This window comes from Hylobates moloch, unplaced genomic scaffold (assembly GCF_009828535.3).
Source record: "Hylobates moloch isolate HMO894 unplaced genomic scaffold, HMol_V3 SCAFFOLD_8, whole genome shotgun sequence".
Lineage (NCBI taxonomy): Eukaryota > Metazoa > Chordata > Mammalia > Primates > Hylobatidae > Hylobates > Hylobates moloch.
The window spans coordinates 41068679-41087070 of NW_026652283.1; the positions used below are offsets into that span (position 1 = coordinate 41068679).

At 40.5% G+C, this 18392-nt stretch overlaps 1 protein-coding gene across 31 annotated transcripts in view; it reads left to right on the forward strand.

Annotated features, from left to right (window-relative positions):
* Window positions 1-18392, forward strand: part of LOC116472985 (microtubule-actin cross-linking factor 1, isoforms 1/2/3/4/5) — a 404777-nt gene that overhangs the window by 184776 nt on the left and 201609 nt on the right. For all 31 annotated transcript variants that reach the window (XM_058441923.1, XM_058441919.1, XM_058441922.1 and 28 more), the window contains 9 exons: window positions 11850-12016; window positions 13122-13234; window positions 13342-13448; window positions 13999-14118; window positions 14266-14361; window positions 15016-15143; window positions 15230-15323; window positions 15535-15689; window positions 17205-17481. In XM_058441923.1, the coding sequence (XP_058297906.1) occupies window positions 11850-12016; window positions 13122-13234; window positions 13342-13448; window positions 13999-14118; window positions 14266-14361; window positions 15016-15143; window positions 15230-15323; window positions 15535-15689; window positions 17205-17481 (1257 nt within the window). The remainder of the gene's footprint in view (window positions 1-11849; window positions 12017-13121; window positions 13235-13341; window positions 13449-13998; window positions 14119-14265; window positions 14362-15015; window positions 15144-15229; window positions 15324-15534; window positions 15690-17204; window positions 17482-18392) is intronic.

An 18392-nucleotide genomic window follows, 5' to 3' on the forward strand; every position in this document is an offset into this window, starting at 1 on the left:
ATGAGTAGCACAGCATCTGGCATGTAGGTGTGTGATTGTGTAGGTGATCGAAGTTATAATTCACCAGTGGCTAAAGAACTTTTACTGGCATGTTGGCCTCTGCAGCAGAAGAAATAAAAACATTAGGACCTCAAAGTGCAAAAGGTATAAAATGAGGTAGGGCACTTTCCTTGCCTAGATAGGGGCCACTGATACTGTACAGGGGCCCTGATGTTTGCAGAGCAGGGATATGGTCTACCTACTGGTGCCCTGCTTATCACTAGCAGCATAAGGCTGAGGATAGATACAAATTCTGAGCAATCTGTGCCTAAAATTTCCTCTTTGGGGATAAATTTTCCCCACAGACAGCCCTATCTTAGTGCCCTCTGTTATTAGAGTTTGGAGACTCCCAACAGTTTGAAGAAAAAGTGGCCATTGAAAAATGTCTATTTTATGGATGGGCAAGAGGTTTCTTGGGCCTCATATAAACATGGATATGTGTGTGGGGGAGTGTGATAGTTGTGTTATGGTAGGAAGGAAGGCAGTGAAACTACTAGGATATGGGGTGCATGAATGTATTAAGTTATTCTCGCATTGCTATAAAGAAATACCTGAGACCGGGTAATTTACAAAGTAAAGAGTTTTAATTGGTATACAGTTCTGCAGGCTGTACAGAAAGCATGATGCTGGCATCTGCTCAGCTTCTGAAGAGGCCTCAAGAAACTTACAATCTTGGTGGAAGGCAGAGGAGCAGTAAGCATGTCACTTGGCTACAGCAGGAACGAGAGGTTGTGGGCGGGATGTGCCGCACACTTTTAAATGACCAAGTCTCATGAAAACCCACTCATCCTCACGAGAACAGCACCAGGAGGATGGTGCTAAACCATTCATGAGAAATCCACTTTCATGATTCATGATCCAGTCATCTCCCACCAGGCCCCACTTCCAGTATTAGGGATTACAATTCAGCATGAGATTTGGTAGGCACACAGATTGAAACCATATCAAGTATTTGGGTTTCATCAGATAAAAAAGAATGTCAAAGTCAACTTTTATTTTGTAAAAATAGAAACAGATAGAGTAGTTTGGGGGTAAAACCAACTGTGGAACTGGTTGTTGTACAACTGGCATTAAAATTGAAATTGTGTAGTCATCATAACATTATAGGACACATGCTTGTAACTGAGTGTGAGATTTTCAGAAACTTGGCATGTAAAGTTTTAGGAACTCCTAGTAAAATCAATCCTAGATAATAGACCATAGATAGCGATGGCATCTTTGTATGGGCTGGATCTCCACACTGGCAAGGGAATGTTCTGCGTGAGTCTGTGAGGAGTCTTAAAGAAAAGATTGGTAGGAGAAACCTTTGGACCATGATCTGTAGTGTGACCGTATTGGCAACAGTATGATTCCTTTGCCGTTCAGTATGATTCAAATTGGTATGTGGCATTTTCTGGGTAGCCAACCTCTGCATCTATTCCTTCTACCTTTTCACCGCAGACACAGTCATACTACTTACGTATAGCCAAGGCTGAAAAACTAAGTGACCGAGTCTCAGCTCAGACACCTGGCATATTTCCAGGTTTTGTGTCCATCATGTGATACAGGGACCACAGACTCACCATCCTATATGACAGATAAGAAGTAACTTATCAAGATAAGTGTGACATTCCTTCAGAATGAAAGTCCTTAAGGCCAAGAGGCCGCAACTCTCACTGGTCTCTGAAGGAACTGTCTTCAGGGAGCTGCCCCCCTCCCTAACAGGCTGTTCACAGGCTTGAGGACAGTAGCAGCCAGAGAGACAGAGAGGGCAACGCATACTGAAACCGATAGGCAGGGCAAGAGCATCTCTGCTGAAAGTGGGAAAGCTGGGAGGGCAAGGGTCAGAAGAGCAGCTGCTGCTGTTCCACACCAACTCCTGTCTAAACAGGAGACAGCTGGCAGTCCAATTGAGTTGTTTTTTGCTTGTTTTTTTGGTGGTGGTTTTGTTTTTAATATGTCAGAGTAGTAACTCTCCTCAGAAAATAATTTGAGTTCCAGCCAGATTGTCTCTTCTGTTGATTAGTCCAGGCTTGTTGATGAGAGTGAGACCAGGCTATGGATAGACATAAACTTCACCGTGGATTTTGTTGCTTTTTAGGATGGAGAGAAATGGGAACTGATTCTGCTTCTTGCTAGTGTAGGGTTTAGATAGTAGAATATACATGATCTGCTTTTCTATTCAGCTAGTATAGTTAATACTTCTTTTGTCAAGAAATAGTTAACACAGAAGCAAGATGACAAGGGTCAGCTGACAAATACGTTTTCAGAATGACAAGTAGACTAGGTTTTGGAGCTGGATGGGAACAGGCTAATAGCAGTCGCTCTTTGATGTCAGACAAAGGCCTTCTTCTCTGGCCCATTTCTTCTCTCAGGACTCCCTATTCCCAGCTGCTTTCAATATTCATACTACTAATACCTGGCTTATTTCAACAGGGAACATTTTTGAAAATCCCTTCCTCCTCCCCATCTTGACTTCTGCTGCCGAGCTCCTGCCCACACTGTTAGCGAATCCCATTTAATGAAGAATTTACCTCTATACCAATGTTTGTTTTTTTTTTTGACACAGAGACTGGCTCTGTCGCCGAGGCTGGAGTGCAGTGGCGCGATCTCGGCTCACTGCAGCCTCTGCCTCCCAGGTTCCAGCTATTCTCCTGCCTCAGCCTCCCGAGTAACTGGGATTACAGGCGCCCCCCACCACGCCCAGCTATATACCAGTGTTCTTGCCACAACCCTTCGAGTCTCTACAATTTTAGGTGAATAGTCAGATAACACTGGGGCCTAGAAATGATGAGAAAGAGGTTGGTTGGTGTATTATCTTCTGGGCTCAGCCTTTTCAGTTTACAAGTATCCCTCTCCCAGTTTTCCTTTTTAATTATAGGGAGAGTTGTTTTACTAATGCTGGCTTTGTACTGAAAGAAGAAAGCAAAATTAACAAGATGACACTATTGGGGGAATGCAGAAGGTAAAGTTATAGTTTAGAGTTTTAAGAAAGGATTTTTTTTTTTTTTTGAGACGGAGTCTTGCTCTGTCACCCAGGCTGGAATGCGGTGGCCCGATCTCAGCTCACTGCAACCTCTGCCTCCCAGGTTCACGCCATTCTCCTGCCTCAGAGTAGCTGGGACTACAGGCGCCTGCTACCATGCCCGGCTAATTTTTTGTATTTTTTAGTAGAGACGGGGTTTCACCGTGTTAGCCAGGATGGTCTCGATCTCCTGACCTCGTGATCTGCCCGGCCTTGTTTCTTTTTAAAAAAATTTTACTTAATTAAGAATGTTACTAAAGAATCATTATTTTTTAGGTATAACAATAGTGTTGTGGTTATGTTTAAAAAAAGGCCTTTTAGAGCTATATACTGAAATGTTTTTAGAGAAAAATAGGAGATTTACTTCATCATAATAGGGGAAGGGTGAAGTGGGTGGAATGTAGATGAAACAAGATTAGCTATGAGTTGATAATGGTTGAAACTGGGTAATAGGTACATAGGGACTTATTATACTAATCTGTCTCCTTTTGTATATATTTGAAAATTTCCATTTCAAATAGAAAATTTTAAAAATTGCATAAAAATAAAATGAAAGTTAAAAATAAAATTGTATAAAAATAAAATGGAAAGTTAGGCAAAATAAGTTGTATAAAAATAAAAATGTAATAATACTGGTAAAATTATCATATAATGCATATACAGTTGGCCCTCTACATTGTGGGTTCTGCGTCTGGGGATTCAACCCATAACGGACGGAAAATATTCTGAAGAAAAACATTGCATCTGTAATGAACATGTACAGACTTCATTATTCCCTAAACAAGATAACAACTATTTACTAACTTTACATTGTATTAGGAATTATAACTAATCTAGAGATTATTTAAAGTATCTGGGAGGATGTACATAGGTTGTATGTGAATACTACCCCATTTTGTATCTGGGACTTGAGCATTTGTGGATTTCAGTATCTGCGGATTGTGGTATCTGAGGGAGGTCCTAGAACCAATTCTCCATGGCTGACTACTGAAAAGGGGTTACTATCCTATAGATAAAGTGATTAAGAGCATGGAGCCAGATTGGCTAGGTTTGAATCCCAATTCTACAACTTACTAGCAGTATAACTTGGAACAGTTTACTAAACTTCTCTGTGCCACAATTTCCTTATTTGTAAATGGAAGATAAGAATAGCATATACTTGGTAGGGTTGTTGTGAGAATAATATGAATTAATACAAGTAATCACAATAAATGCTAGTTAATATTATTGCTTAAAAGAACAAGAAAATGAATAAGAAAAAGACAAACACCCTTGTAGAAAAATAGAGGAAAGCCCAGGAATAAGCAATTCACAAAAAAAGGAAATCCAAATGCCTCATATACATAAGAAGACTCCTTTTTACTAATAAAGATATACAGATCAAACAACAATAAGATACTTTTTTTTTTTTTTTTTGAGACAGAGTCTCGCTCTGTCGCCTAGGCTGGAGTGCAGTGGCATGATCTCAGCTCGCTGCAAGCTCCACCTCCCAGGTTCACACCATTCTCCCGCCTCAGCCTCCCGAGTAGCTGGGACTACAGGCACCCACCACCACACCCAGCTAATTTTGTTTTTGTAGTTTTAGTAGAGATGGGGTTTCACTGTGTTAGCCAGGATGGTCTCGATCTCTTGACGTCGTGACCCGCCTGCCTCTGCCTCCCAAAGTGCTGGGATTACAGGTGTGAGCCACTGCGTCTGTAATTTTTTTTAAAGAGATGAGGTCTCAGCTACGTTGCCCAGGCTAGAGAGCAGTGGCCATTCACAGGTACCATCATAGCACACTGTAGCCTTGAACTCCTGGACTCAAGCTTGTAGCTGGGACTGCAAGCACACCACCACGCCTAGCTAAGATACCATTTCATACCCATCAGATTGGCAGAAGATAAAAATTCTGAAAATACCAAGTGTAGGCAAGGATGAAGAGTGATGGGAAAACCTCTTCATAGCACTTAGGAAAGTGGAAGTATAATTTGCTACTGTTCTTTAGAAAGTAGTTTGACAATATTTTGTGGAGCTGAAAAATGCCCATATTCTATTACCTAGGGTTTCCATTCTAATTAGATTCCCTAGTGAGACCTCCAGGACTCTGAATGTGAATACTGAAAGAAGCACTCCCTTTTACCTAACTCTAATATTGGTAATAAACACCTTTCTCTCTGTTCCTCACCATCATAGCTGCCATTAGATCCCTCTAGCTGGGCATTTGTAGAACCACTGCATTGTGCCTTCATCTGCTTCTTCTTCTTTTTTTTTTTTTTTTTTGAGAAGGAATCTTGCTCTGACACCTGGCTGGAGAGCAGTGGTGCAATCATAGCTCACTGCAACCTTGACATCTCGGGCTTAAACGATCCTCCTGCCTCAACTTGCCAAGTAGCTGGGACTACAGGGGAGTACCACCACACCCAGCTAATTTTTAAATTTTTTGTAGAGGTAGTTTCTCACAGTGTTTCCCAGGCTCGTCTTGAACTCCTGGGCTCAAGTGATCCTCTTGCCTAGGCCTCCCAACGTGGTGGGATTACAGGAGTGAGCCACTGCACCCAGCCCTCATTTGCTTCTTGAAAGTTTTCAAGGTCTGATGCTTTATCTTTAGTGGGTGATGAGGTCAGCTAGAAACTTGAGGACATAATAATCAAGTACTTACTTGCTCAGAACAACTCTCATCCACTGAGAGACTTACCAAGTCCAAACTCCTCAGCTGGGTATTCCAGTTCCTTTGTAATCCATCTTATCTTTTCTATCGGTTCCCAATTTAAACCTTCTCATTTTAACAGATCATTCCCTTAATTACTATTTCTGTTTCACCTTATCTCAGTTTGTTTACATCCACTTTCCACCTGGAATTCCTTTCTTCCTTGGCTTTCTCCTGTTCTGTAACACCCTTCAAGGATGAGTTTATATGGTACTTCTTCTAGAAATCTTTTTGGTCACTCCAGCCCACAGTAATTTTCCATTCTGCTGAGATTCTGTATTGGATATTACTATAATTATTGGTCTTTTTTGGCTTTAAATTTAACTCTTTCATGTGACCTACCATAGATATAAGATGAGATTTTTTTCCTCCAGAAATTAACCTTCAGAAAAGAGATATTCTCTTTATATTTTACTTCTTATAAAGCATTTCTTGTAATTAGGCTTCCAGGGAGCTTATAGTCAGTTCATGAAAAAGGGTGAATAAATCTGTGTCACCATCTGCTAGTTCAATCACTATCATTTTTTTGTAGAGATCAACTGACATAATTGATTAAACAAAAAAGAGGAATGAAAAAATCTAAGAAAGTTTTAGTTATTGTTCCTGGGAATATAATCTCCTAATTTGAAGTGTTGAGAGTAATTGTATACAAGCCTTAACATTAAAATTTTTTTTTTGAATCACTCACATTGCATATGAAACACACACATACATTATGGAGATCACAAATAAACACAGCAGAATGAATGAAAAAAAAAAACAAAACCCTAATCCAGTGTTATGCAACTGGATTCTTGTGGTTTGAAATGAAATACCCAGAGACAATGTAGATTCAGAAAAGTGCTGTTATTAACTTTAAAATCTTAAAAAGAAAAGTAGACAGTATTTTCTAGAAAATTCACTCAAAAAATAGCTTTATTGAAGGAAAAAACATTGATGTTAAAGATGCATGTGAAGTTTGAATAATACAGTTTTTTGAAATTACAAAGGCAGAAAATACATTAATACTAAATGCTTAAATATACTGCTTAATTTTAAATATGTGTATATGTGTAAATAAATTTCTAAAAGTTTGTGTACTCAGGAGGACCACAGAGCTTCCCTTCCTGTATTCCTGTTTTATCTTCAGACATCTGTTGTTATCTGGGAAAATATTTGGGATAATCATATGTTAGTTAGTTATGGCATGTCTCAACTAAGTTCTTGCAGGGCAAGCATGTCTACTTTTTTTGTTTTCCACCTTTTTACCTGGCCAACTTCTACTTATTAAAACTCAGCACAGATGTTGTTGCTAAGCAATCCTCTGGCATCGCTAGTTTGGATTACTTGCTTACTTACCTCTGTCACAACATTGATCTCTTTGTATAGTAAATTGTCTCCCAGGTTAAATTGCTTGAACTTGAGGCCTGAGGCTGTGTTTTTTTTATTTTGAGATATCAAGAACTTAAGCACAGCTCCTAGAATATAATAAAATATTAACAGAATAAGTAAATGGTGTGTCTTTTCTTGTTCTTCTCCATGGTGCCTGTCATAGTGCTAAGATGTTGTTCAGTCAATACTTATTGAATTATTAGGAAAACATTCAGCTTCTGGGAATACTTCAGAGAAGCAATTAACCAAGCTTTGGGAAGTGTGAGTTGAAAGGAAATTCAAGTGGAATTTGCATATTCTCAGGCATAATGTTGAGGCTGTTCTCCCTCTCCAAATGGCTTCCTCCTTAAAAAACCCAGATGAGGGAAAAAGATCTCTGAAACTAAAGCTGGATTTCTGCATTTGGGAGATTAAGGTAAAAGCTTCTGCATAGCCCAGAGGACAGTACTGTGCACACATATCATGTGTGAGTATACAGAAAGAGATTGATGAAAGCCAAATTTAATTACTGAGATGGTTGTGATGATAATCCCATTTTTCTCATCCAGTTTACAGTCTAGGGAATGGCCCTAATCCAAACAGGGTATTTTTTTTTTTTCTTTCCATAGGGATCCAAACATCTATCTCATTACAACTATGTTTAAAATCTTAAGTAAAGCTGTTCATTGAAGTAGTTGTAGTGCAATATGCAGAAATACTAAGAGATGAGAGATGTTATCAGAAAGATTATGGCTGTAATGAACACACAATATCAATTAACTAACTGGAATTTCATTTTTGGGTAAAAAACCCAAATACTCAGATTTTGTTTTGCTTATTCAAGTTCTGTCTTGTTTTACATCAACAAATCTATTTCCTGTTCCCAGTAATGTTTTCCTTTAATATGTACGTGAAACAGCTACAGGGAAGGCAGTGGGATATATCAATGTTGCATTTAGCCAGTGAAATAGGTAGCTAGAAATGTTAAGGGGAACTGAAATAGAATTGGTACTAGGAAGAAGCTGTTTATAGGAAGAGCCGTGATCCATTATTGGGTCCTCGGCTCTGCAGCTCCATAGCTTCTCTCCCCACTACCGCCCCTCCCCCAGCCCCAGGTAGACCTGGAGTTGATTAAGTTTTAGGAAATTGACTCACACTGATCACATTTGCTTGAGATTGGTCGATGTGAATTTATTAATTTACAAAATAAATTTTAACTGCCAAGTGATTCAAGAATTTGAATTTGCCACTTACTGCTTTTGTTGCTTTAGAATATCTATATGAGAAGCAAATAATAATCTGAAGGTTGTCAGGTGAACATGGAGTCAGAGCAGAGAGGTGGTGAGTGGAGGAATGATTTGTAGAATGGTCTTATTAGTTGGCATCATCAAAGTAGAATAGTCTGATTTCTTCTGTAGAAATGTACCTGTCAAGGGCATGAGATCCCATGTCCCTTGAATCTGCTGGGTAGGGTACAGTTTCACCTTCATAGACATGGAGGCAGTACTTCCTGGCTTCCCTTTTCTGTACTCAGTGCAAGCTTCCTATACTCTTCTATTCTCACAGTCTTTCTTCAGACATCTTAGTAATATTTAGTAGCCTGCAGCTTTCTTTTATTCTAAATATAGTGTTAAAGTTCCTGGCCCTTTTTTTTTTCAATTTTAAAATATCATCTGATATTTAATCTCATCTATTATGAGTTTGTAAATTCAGACACTTGGAGATGACTTATTATTGACTTCTCCCTTGTATTGATCACAAGGGAAGCTACTACTTTCATGGTACTGCACCTGATAGAGATGACTGAGAGACAGGATGTTCTATTGACATGCCGGTGTTTTCTCTGCCCCAAACACCCAGACCAAAAATTGTGTTGGGTATGCTGTCTTATTATTATGGGAAGGGAATACATGTACTCTCGGCACTACCTACATCATCTTATTTAATCCTTATAATGATCCTTTGAGAAAGTTATTACCCTATTTTAAATATGGGGAAAATTGGGCAAGAGGCTTACATGGTTTGCCTGAGGTCACATTTCTAGTAAGTGCCTTCTTTCAAACACGTATCTGTCTGAATCAAAGGCTTAACATTTTTCCTTGTTAACAAGGATTATTATTATTATTATTATTTTTTTTTTTTGAGACAGAGTCTCGCTCTGTTACCCAGGCTGGAGTGCAGTGGCGCGATCTCGGCTCACTGCAAGCTCCGCCTCCCGGGTTCACGCTATTCTCCTGCCTCAGCCTCTCCAAGTAGCTAGGACTACAGGTGCCCGCCACCACGCCCGGCTAATTTTTTTGTATATTTTAGTAGAGACGGGGTTTCACCGTGGTCTCGATCTCCTGACCTTGTGATCCACCCGCCTCAGCCTCCCAAAGTGCTAGGATTACAAGCGTGAGCCACCACGCCCGGCCTAACAAGGATTATTTTTATAGTTTTTATTATAAAAATAAAGTGTGGTCATTACTCGAAGTCTGAAAAAAAGAAGAGTAGGAAGAAAAACTAAAGTCATTCATAGTCCCGCTCCAGAGGAGACAAATGTAAACTTGTTGCACTTTACACACTGCTTTGAATTAGCTAAGTAACCTGTCTACAGATTCTAGGTGGGCTTTATCCCAGAATACTTTTTATTTTTTTTGAGACAGTGTCCTGCTCTGTCGCCTAGGCGGGGGTGGTCTTGAACTCCTGACCTCAGGTGATCCGCCTGCCTCGGCCTCCCAAAATGTTAGGATTACAGGTGTGAGCCACTGTGCCCAGCCCCCAAAATACTTTTATTTGCTTATTTTTATTATTTCACTTATTTTTATTATTTCATTCATAAACCAAGTTATCATTAATTAAAACATGTTAAGGTCCCACCATACAACCAGCACAACACTAAGTGCAATGGGCAATGCACTGAAGGATTATGATCAACAAGTCTCAGATTTGGAAGTCATTTTGTTCACAGCCCCTTAGTTTCTGCTTGACACGTCCAGTGGCTCGGAGCTCTCCCACATAGGGTTTGCTGTTCAGTTTTATATTGCTCTGGTTGTTAAGATGTGGTGCCAGCCCCCCCCGGAAACCTGCAGTCTAGGGGAGATAAGATTAAATATATGAAATAATAGTCTGTAATGCAAAATAACATTTATTTATTTATTTATTTTTATGTTTTTGAGACAGAGTCTCAGTCTGTCGCTCAGGCTAGTGTGCAGTGGCACAATTTCAGCTCACCACAACCTCCACCTCCTGGGTTCAAGCGATTCTTGTCCCTCAGCCTCCCAAGTAGCTATGACTACAGGTGCACGCCACCATGCCTGGTTAATTTTTATATTTTTAGTAGAGATGGGTTTTCACCGTGTCGGCCAGGCTGGTCTCGAACTCCTGACCTCAGGTGATCTGCCTGCCTCAGCCTCCCAAAGAGCTGGGATTACAGGCGTGAGCCACTGTGCACAGCCCAAAATAACATTTAATTAGATGATGATACAGACTGTCAGTGCTGTGGGAGTTAGACAAGTAAGAATCGAAGGAAGACCAGCCTTCAAATAAGGAAGAGATGAGGGAACTCTTACTTGTTGAGCATAACCCTGAGTTTGGGCTAGGTGCTTTAATGTGTAATCTCGCTGATTATCACAGCAACCTTGAAAAGGTGGTATTAGTCCCACTTTGCACGCACGAGACATGCACTTTTTCCTCACCTGCATTACGATCTCTCTAAAATAGGTCTTGTGCTGTATTTTGGAGATTTCTTAAAATAGCTTTTTTTCTTATTTTAAAAATGTACAGGATGTAGAAAATTTGGAAAATATAAAAATCCCCTGTAGTGTTACTCCATAGAGGTAACTATGATTATTAGTTTGCTGTATTTCTCACATACATAGTATTTGCACCTGTGTTGCATACATAGGTGCACGTGTATGCTTTGTACATATATATGACTATATACTTAAATGTATATTTTGTATGTCTTTTATACAAAATAATCAAGATTACTATATATATTATTCTGTTTATATTCTTTTTCTTAAATTTGGTAATCATTGTCCTATGTCATTAAAATTTTCTTTGTAAAACTTTTTTTTTTTTTCCGAGATGGAGTCTCACTCTGTCATCTAGGCTGCAGTGTTGTGGCATGATCATACTTCACTGCAGCCTTGATCTCTCGGCCTCAAGTGATCCTCTCACCTCAGCCTCATGAGTAACTGGGACTACAGGCATGAGCCACTGCACCTGGCCTGAAATTTTCTAAAGCATAACTTTTTAAGTGCTACAAAGAATTCTATTCTGCTATAATTGTGCTATGATTTATAACCAGTCAACCCCTCATTAGAATTTAAGCTTTTTATAACTTTTTGCTAAGTCACGTTTATTATGCTTTGATAAATATTCATGTATAAAATTATTTGTTTATATTTCTGATGACTTCCTATCAAGTTGTATGTATGTTTTAAGACTTGATTCAAAACTGACATCCAGAGAAGTTATGCCATTTTATACTCTCACTAGTGGTGGTGTATGATGATACCCAATTTTAGATCTTCTCTCTAATCGTGAATAATATCATTAAAAACAAACATTTCTTAATTTGATAGGTGAAAAATTACCTCTCATGGTTTTAATTTGCGTTTCTTTGACTAGCAAGAGGGTGAATATATGTTGGAATAGTCCTCTAAAGTGCTTCCAGCCTTGGATCTTCGTTTTACTAAGAGCCATAATGTATGGAGAAGAGAAGGCTAAAAGACTTTGTCTTACTTATAGTGAATTATTCTGTGTCCCATCTTTTGGCAGATCTCTGACATCTACATTAGTGGAGAATCAGGGGATATGTCAGCCAAGGAGAAACTACTCCTGTGGACCCAGAAGGTGACAGCTGGTTACACAGGAATCAAATGCACCAACTTTTCCTCCTGCTGGAGTGATGGGAAGATGTTCAATGCACTCATTCACCGATACCGGTAAGAACAGTGGAATTTCTATGCTCCTGCAGGGCTTTTTCTCATCTCTTGTTTGTAATTAGTTATAATGCTATTTCCACCTCAACCAAAAATCAAAGCTTTGATTCATTTGTTCATTTGAAAAAGGAATATTTATTTAACTACTTTCCTAGGAACTGGACACAAGTAGCAGTGAAGAAAACAGTGAAAGTTCTTGCTCTCATGGAACTTACCTTTTCAGTAGGGAGAATAGGTAATAAATGTATGCCATCAAGCAGTGGTAAATGCAATGGCAGGATTAGAAAGTGGCAGAGGTTTGTGGTATTTTGGACAGAGTGGTCAGAGATGGCCTCTTTGGGGAGCATGTTAGAGCAGAGCCATGAGGGAGTGAGTCATCCAGCTTCTGGGGTCAGTGTTCCAGTTGGAAGAAATACAAGTGCAAAGGGCCTGGAGTGAGGGGTTGCTTAGAGTGGTTTAGGAACAGCAGGTGGCTGAAGTGAGGTGAGGAAGATAGGAATTCTGAATGACAGAAATCAAAATTATTGAGTTCTTAGTGGTCATAAACATGCCCCAATTTTCAGTTCTAACTGATGATATTTTTCCCGTGACATTCAACAAACCTAAACTGTATGTTTAAGTTTAGTATTAGGGAGCACTGGGCCCCTGGTGTATACTTAAAAATGGAATTTGGGCCGGGCCCGGTGGCTCACGCTTGTAATCCCAGCACTTTGGGAGGCCAAGGCGGGCGGATCACGAAGTCAGGAGATCGAGACCACGGTGAAACCCTGTCTCTACTAAAAATACAAAAAAATTAGCCGGGCGTGGTGGCGGGTGCTTGTAGTCCCAGCTACTCGGAGAGGCTGAGGCAGGAGAATGGCGTGAACCCGGGAGGCGGAGCTTGCAGTGAGCCGAGATTGTGCCACTGCACTCCAGCCTGGGCGACAGAGCGAGACTCCGTCTCAAAAAAAAAAAAAAAATGGAATTTGTACTCTTCTAAACCTCCTGCTTTTTCTCTAACTCACTCAGTGTTTTTCAGCTCTGGGAACTTTTAGGAGGTTTTCTTTGTGTGAACTCATGTGTGATGTGTAGATGGTGGCCTTTCATGTGCCTTGCTGGACTTTTACAGACCCGATCTGGTAGACATGGAGAGGGTGCAAATCCAAAGTAACCGAGAGAATCTGGAACAGGCTTTTGAAGTGGCAGAAAGATTGGGGGTCACTCGCCTGCTGGATGCAGAAGGTGAGAGAAAGTTTACTGAACTTGAGTAAGGAACATGTATTCGGTATTCCTTCTTCTGGCAAGTTCCTTTGTTCTGACTAAGAAATTTCTTGTCCATTCTCTCTCAGATGTGGATGTGCCATCTCCAGATGAAAAGTCTGTAATCACTTATGTGTCTTCAATTTATGATGCCTTCCCTAAAGTCCCTGAGGGTGGAGAAGGGATCAGTGCTACGGTAAAAGAACATTTTCCTAGAAGGCCTTCTGACTTTGATTCATTTGGGTGAAATGCATTGCTTAGACACTTTCTTAAGCACTTATGGTATACTCGTGGTATCAAAGTATATATCCAGTATCTTTATCATACATGGACATTATCCTTGGCCCTGGAAATGAGTCTAGATATTGCTAATTTTGTAACAATTAGCATAGACTATTTAGTGCTAAATGCCAGCAAAGACTGTCCCTTTCATCCCCAGCTGTAATTCAAGATGAGGAAGTGTTTTATCAGTCACTTATATATCAGCTTGATTAGGTAGATCATGGCTTTTTTCAGAATATTTTTAGTAGCTTGGTTTGTAGCCTTTCTTAGTGTCAGGAAATTGAACCCCATCCTGAGAGCCCTTGAGGAGCTTTGAAACTGGTACTGTGAGCATTAAACTGAACAGCATCTAGGCAATTAAAGGAAATGGATTTTATATAGTTTGGAGTGGCCTGAGCTACTTTCTCTTGTGCTTGTTTTGGCTATTGCTAATCAGGTGTGTGATGTTTACCTTCTGGCAATAGGAAGTGGACTCCAGGTGGCAAGAATACCAAAGCCGAGTGGACTCCCTCATTCCCTGGATCAAACAGCATACAATACTGATGTCAGATAAAACTTTTCCCCAAAACCCTGTTGAACTAAAGGTAAAGTCAAGGACTTTAATTTTTTTGGTAAAATCTTTCTAGGGAGTAAGTCTCCAAGCTTATCACTGCTGGCTTCTAGGTGAGGTGGTATGAAAGATTGGGTCCTATAGTTTGTGTCCATTTATTCACCAAATATTAATTTTATAGGCACTTTATAACCAATATATACACTTCAAAGAAACAGAAATTCTGGCCAAGGAGAGAGAAAAAGGAAGAATTGAGGAATTATATAAATTACTAGAGGTAAGTGAGCTTATCCTTTGCTGAGACTTGGGGTTTGCTGGTCTGTACTGTTGTTGCTTCTTGATTATAGATTCCTTGTATTCTCTTCCCAGACTGCATTAATAGAAGTACTCTCCTGGTGACAAATAATAGCACCACTCTCAGGCTGGTCTTAAAATGTTGTGGTAAAGGGGCAGTGTCAGCCATCTCTGTTTTTTAAAGGGTTTATTGAAAAATGGCATATATTTATTCAGAAATCTTGAGTTTTGTGGACAAATTTTTCTGCTTCTCAGAGGGAAGCTAAATCTTTCCCTAGGGTGGAAAGAAGAGCGACTTCTATTCAGAATTTGATTCCTAGAGAATTTGAAGTTGTAGAAATGAGAATTTAACCTTGCCAGAATAAAAGTTATTGAAGGGAAAGGAGGATTTAAAGAAAGTGTAAAAGGAATGGAACGACTTAGAGTAGGTAGTCCCTGCATTCTAGAGGTGACTTTTCTGCTCTTTACCTCAAGGGTGAAGAACCTGATACATATTTGATTGTTTTTCCATGTTAGACAATAGGAAAAACTGCTGAATAGCTGAGTAAAGAAGCAAGAAGTGATGTGCAAATAATAAATCAAAACTGGGACAAGAGGGCATGGCCGTGTTTTTGGACTGAAAGAGTATCTCTTTCAGGTGTGGATTGAATTTGGCCGAATTAAACTGCCTCAAGGTTATCACCCTAATGATGTGGAAGAAGAGTGGGGAAAGCTCATCATAGAGATGCTGGAACGAGAGAAATCACTTCGGCCGGCTGTGGAGAGGTGGGTCCAGATCCTGAGAGTGGTCTGACATTATTTATTGAGCTGCTGTGAACCTTGCACATGACTATGGTTTTATCTTATTTCAGGCTGGAATTGCTGCTACAGATTGCAAACAAAATCCAGAATGGTGCTTTGAACTGTGAAGAAAAACTGACACTAGCTAAGAATACACTGCAGGCTGTAAGTCTCTGACTGTTTTGTCCAACATCTGTGTCACATGTTTCCTGCTTCTCACCCTCTGCTCTAATTGTTGAAGTTAGCAATCGAGGAATCCAGATGTATTATTTCCCTTTTTTTTTTTTTGGAATTGCAGTAGACTTCCTGGCTCCCTCTGTCCTAGTGAGTGGGGCAATGGAAGTTTTCCCACTGTTATTCTCTCTTCCTGTCTCAGGATGCTGCTCACTTGGAATCAGGACAACCGGTACAATGTGAGTCAGATGTCATTATGTACATTCAGGAGTGTGAAGGTCTCATCAGGCAGCTGCAGGTGGATCTCCAGATCCTGCGGGATGAGAATTACTACCAGCTAGAAGAGCTGGCTTTTAGGTGAGGAACAAGGGACTCAAATGGAGGGCTTGCTTGCTTATTGCTAAGGCTCATGGATCAAGAGTAGAGCAAGAGTCAGGCACTTACTCTTTTAACCTGGACATTTGAGGTCAGTGTCTCAATGGGGATACTACAGGTATCTTGGGCAGGAATGTTCTCTCAGTAGAGGACAGTTTCCCTTTATTGCAGCTCCATCCCACTAAGTACCTATAGGATTACTTCAATCATTGTGGACTTTTGTAACATCCCACGTACTTTATTTTAATTAATCAAAGACAGGATCTCACTTTTGTTGCCCAGGCTGGAGTGCAGGGGCACAATCATGGCTCACTCCAGCCTCGACTTCCTGGGCTCAAGCGATCCTTCCACCTCAGCCTCCCAAGTAGCTAGGCCTATAAGCGCAGGCTGCCATGCCTGGCTAATTTTTGTATTTTTAGTAGAGATGGGTTTTGCCATGTTGCCCAGGCTGATCTTAATCTCCTGGGTTCAAGCGATCCTCCTGCCTCAGCCTCCCAACGTGCTGGGATTATAGGCATGAACCACTATATCTGGCCCATTCTCATATATTTTAGAATGACCTGCAGGGTTGGGACACAACACAACTTCTGATTTAGAAACATTGGTGATGGATCACATTCTTTTTATAGGGGAGAAAACTGAGACCCACAGAAGATGAAAATTGTGTAAAGTCATGTGGCTAGTTTTTTATTTTCTTTTTTTTTTGAGATGGCATCTCGCTCTCTAGCCCAGGATGGAGTACAGTGACACGATCTCGGCTCACTGCAACTTCTGCCTCCTGGGTACAAGAAATTCTCCTGCCTCAGTCTCCGGAGTAGCTGGGAGTACAGGCGTGCACCACCATGCCCAGCTAATTTTTGTATTTTTAGTAGAGACGGGGTTTCACCATGTTGGCCAGGCTGGTCTTGAATTCCTGACCTTGTGATCCACCCACCTCGGCCTCCCAAGGCTAGGACCCACATCTCTTGACCCCTAATCCATTGTTTGTTTTATTATACTATTTGGGAGTTATATAAATAGTATTGTTACCTTCCCTCCAGTTAACACTGTAATTTGGCATTTGTCTTAAAAAAAATTCTGAACTAGATGAAGATGTTCATAATATCACCTTATATTCATATAACACTTTTTCTAAACACTTTTCCTTATATGATCTCATTTTTATTTTTTGTTTTTTATTTTATTTTTTTGAGATAGGGTCTTGCTCTGTCACCCAGGCTGGGATGCAGTGGTGTGATCTCGGCTCACTGCAACCTCCACCTCCTGAGTTCAAGCAATTCTCTTACCTCAGCCTCCTGAGTCACTGGGACTACAGGCATGTGCCACCACACCCGGCTAATTTTTGTATTTTTAGTAGAGACAGGGTTTCACCATGTTGGCTAGGCTGGCTCATTTTTATTTTTATCATATCTTTGTCAAATGGATAAGGAAGATTTTATTTTTAAAAACTATACTGTAGGTTTAAATCCTTTCCTTTTTACTCTTCTTCCATTTCAGGGTCATGCGTCTGCAGGATGAGCTGGTCACCTTGCGTCTAGAGTGTACAAACCTGTACCGGAAGGGTCATTTCACTTCACTTGAATTGGTTCCACCCTCTACTTTAACCACCACTCATCTGAAAGCAGAACCCTTAACCAAGGCAACCCATTCTTCTTCTACCTCCTGGTTCCGAAAGCCTATGACTCGGGCTGAACTTGTGGCTATCAGCTCCTCTGAAGATGAAGGCAATCTCCGATTTGTGTATGAACTACTATCTTGGGTAGAAGAGATGCAGGTGGGTGTATATCCAAAAGCTTATGCAGTACACTGATGTTTACTGGATCTAGAAGCTTATCTAAGAGGACCAAATTGCTTTGTGTTCTCTGTGCATATTCCCTTAATTATTATTATTCTTTTATTTGAGTGATGGGGTCTTGCTATGTTGCCCAGGCTGGACTGGAACTCCCGGGCTGAAGTGATCCTTTTGCGTCAGTCTCTTGAGTAGCTGGGACAATAGGTATATGCCACCATACCTGGCTTGACTTTCTTAATTATTGATGCTGCCTGAGACCCAAGCCCCCTTCTCCTTAAATCTTGCATGAGTGAGGGTGGTACAAATTCTCACAGTCCCATATCGAATAGCAAATGGTTTTCTCATTTGAAACCCTTTGGAATCTTTTCCCTCAGCTAACTGTACTCTGAGTGAGAGCTTGGTGAAAATTGCAATGTCTATACATCTGTTATCTTTTTTTTAAATTAAAAAAATTTTTTGTGGGTACATAGAAGGTATATATATATTTATAGGATACATGAGGTATTTTGATACAGGTATGTAATGCATAATAATCACATCATGGAAAATGAGGTATCCGTCATCTCAAGAAATTTATCCTTTGTGTTACAAACAATCCAGTTATACTCTTTTGGTTATTTAAAAATGTATAGGCTGGGGACCGGGCGCGGTGGCTCACGCCTGTATTCCCAGCACTTTGGGAGGCCTAGGCGGGCAGATCACGAGGTCAGGAGATTGAGACCATCCTGGGTAACACGGTGAAACCCCGTCTCTACTAAAAATACAAAAAATTAGCCAGGCATGGTGGCGGGCACCTGTAGTCCCAGCTACTCGGGAGGCTGAGGCAGGAGAATGGCGTGAAGCAGGGAGGTGGAGCTTGCAGTGAGCCGAGATCGTGCCACTGCACTCCAGCC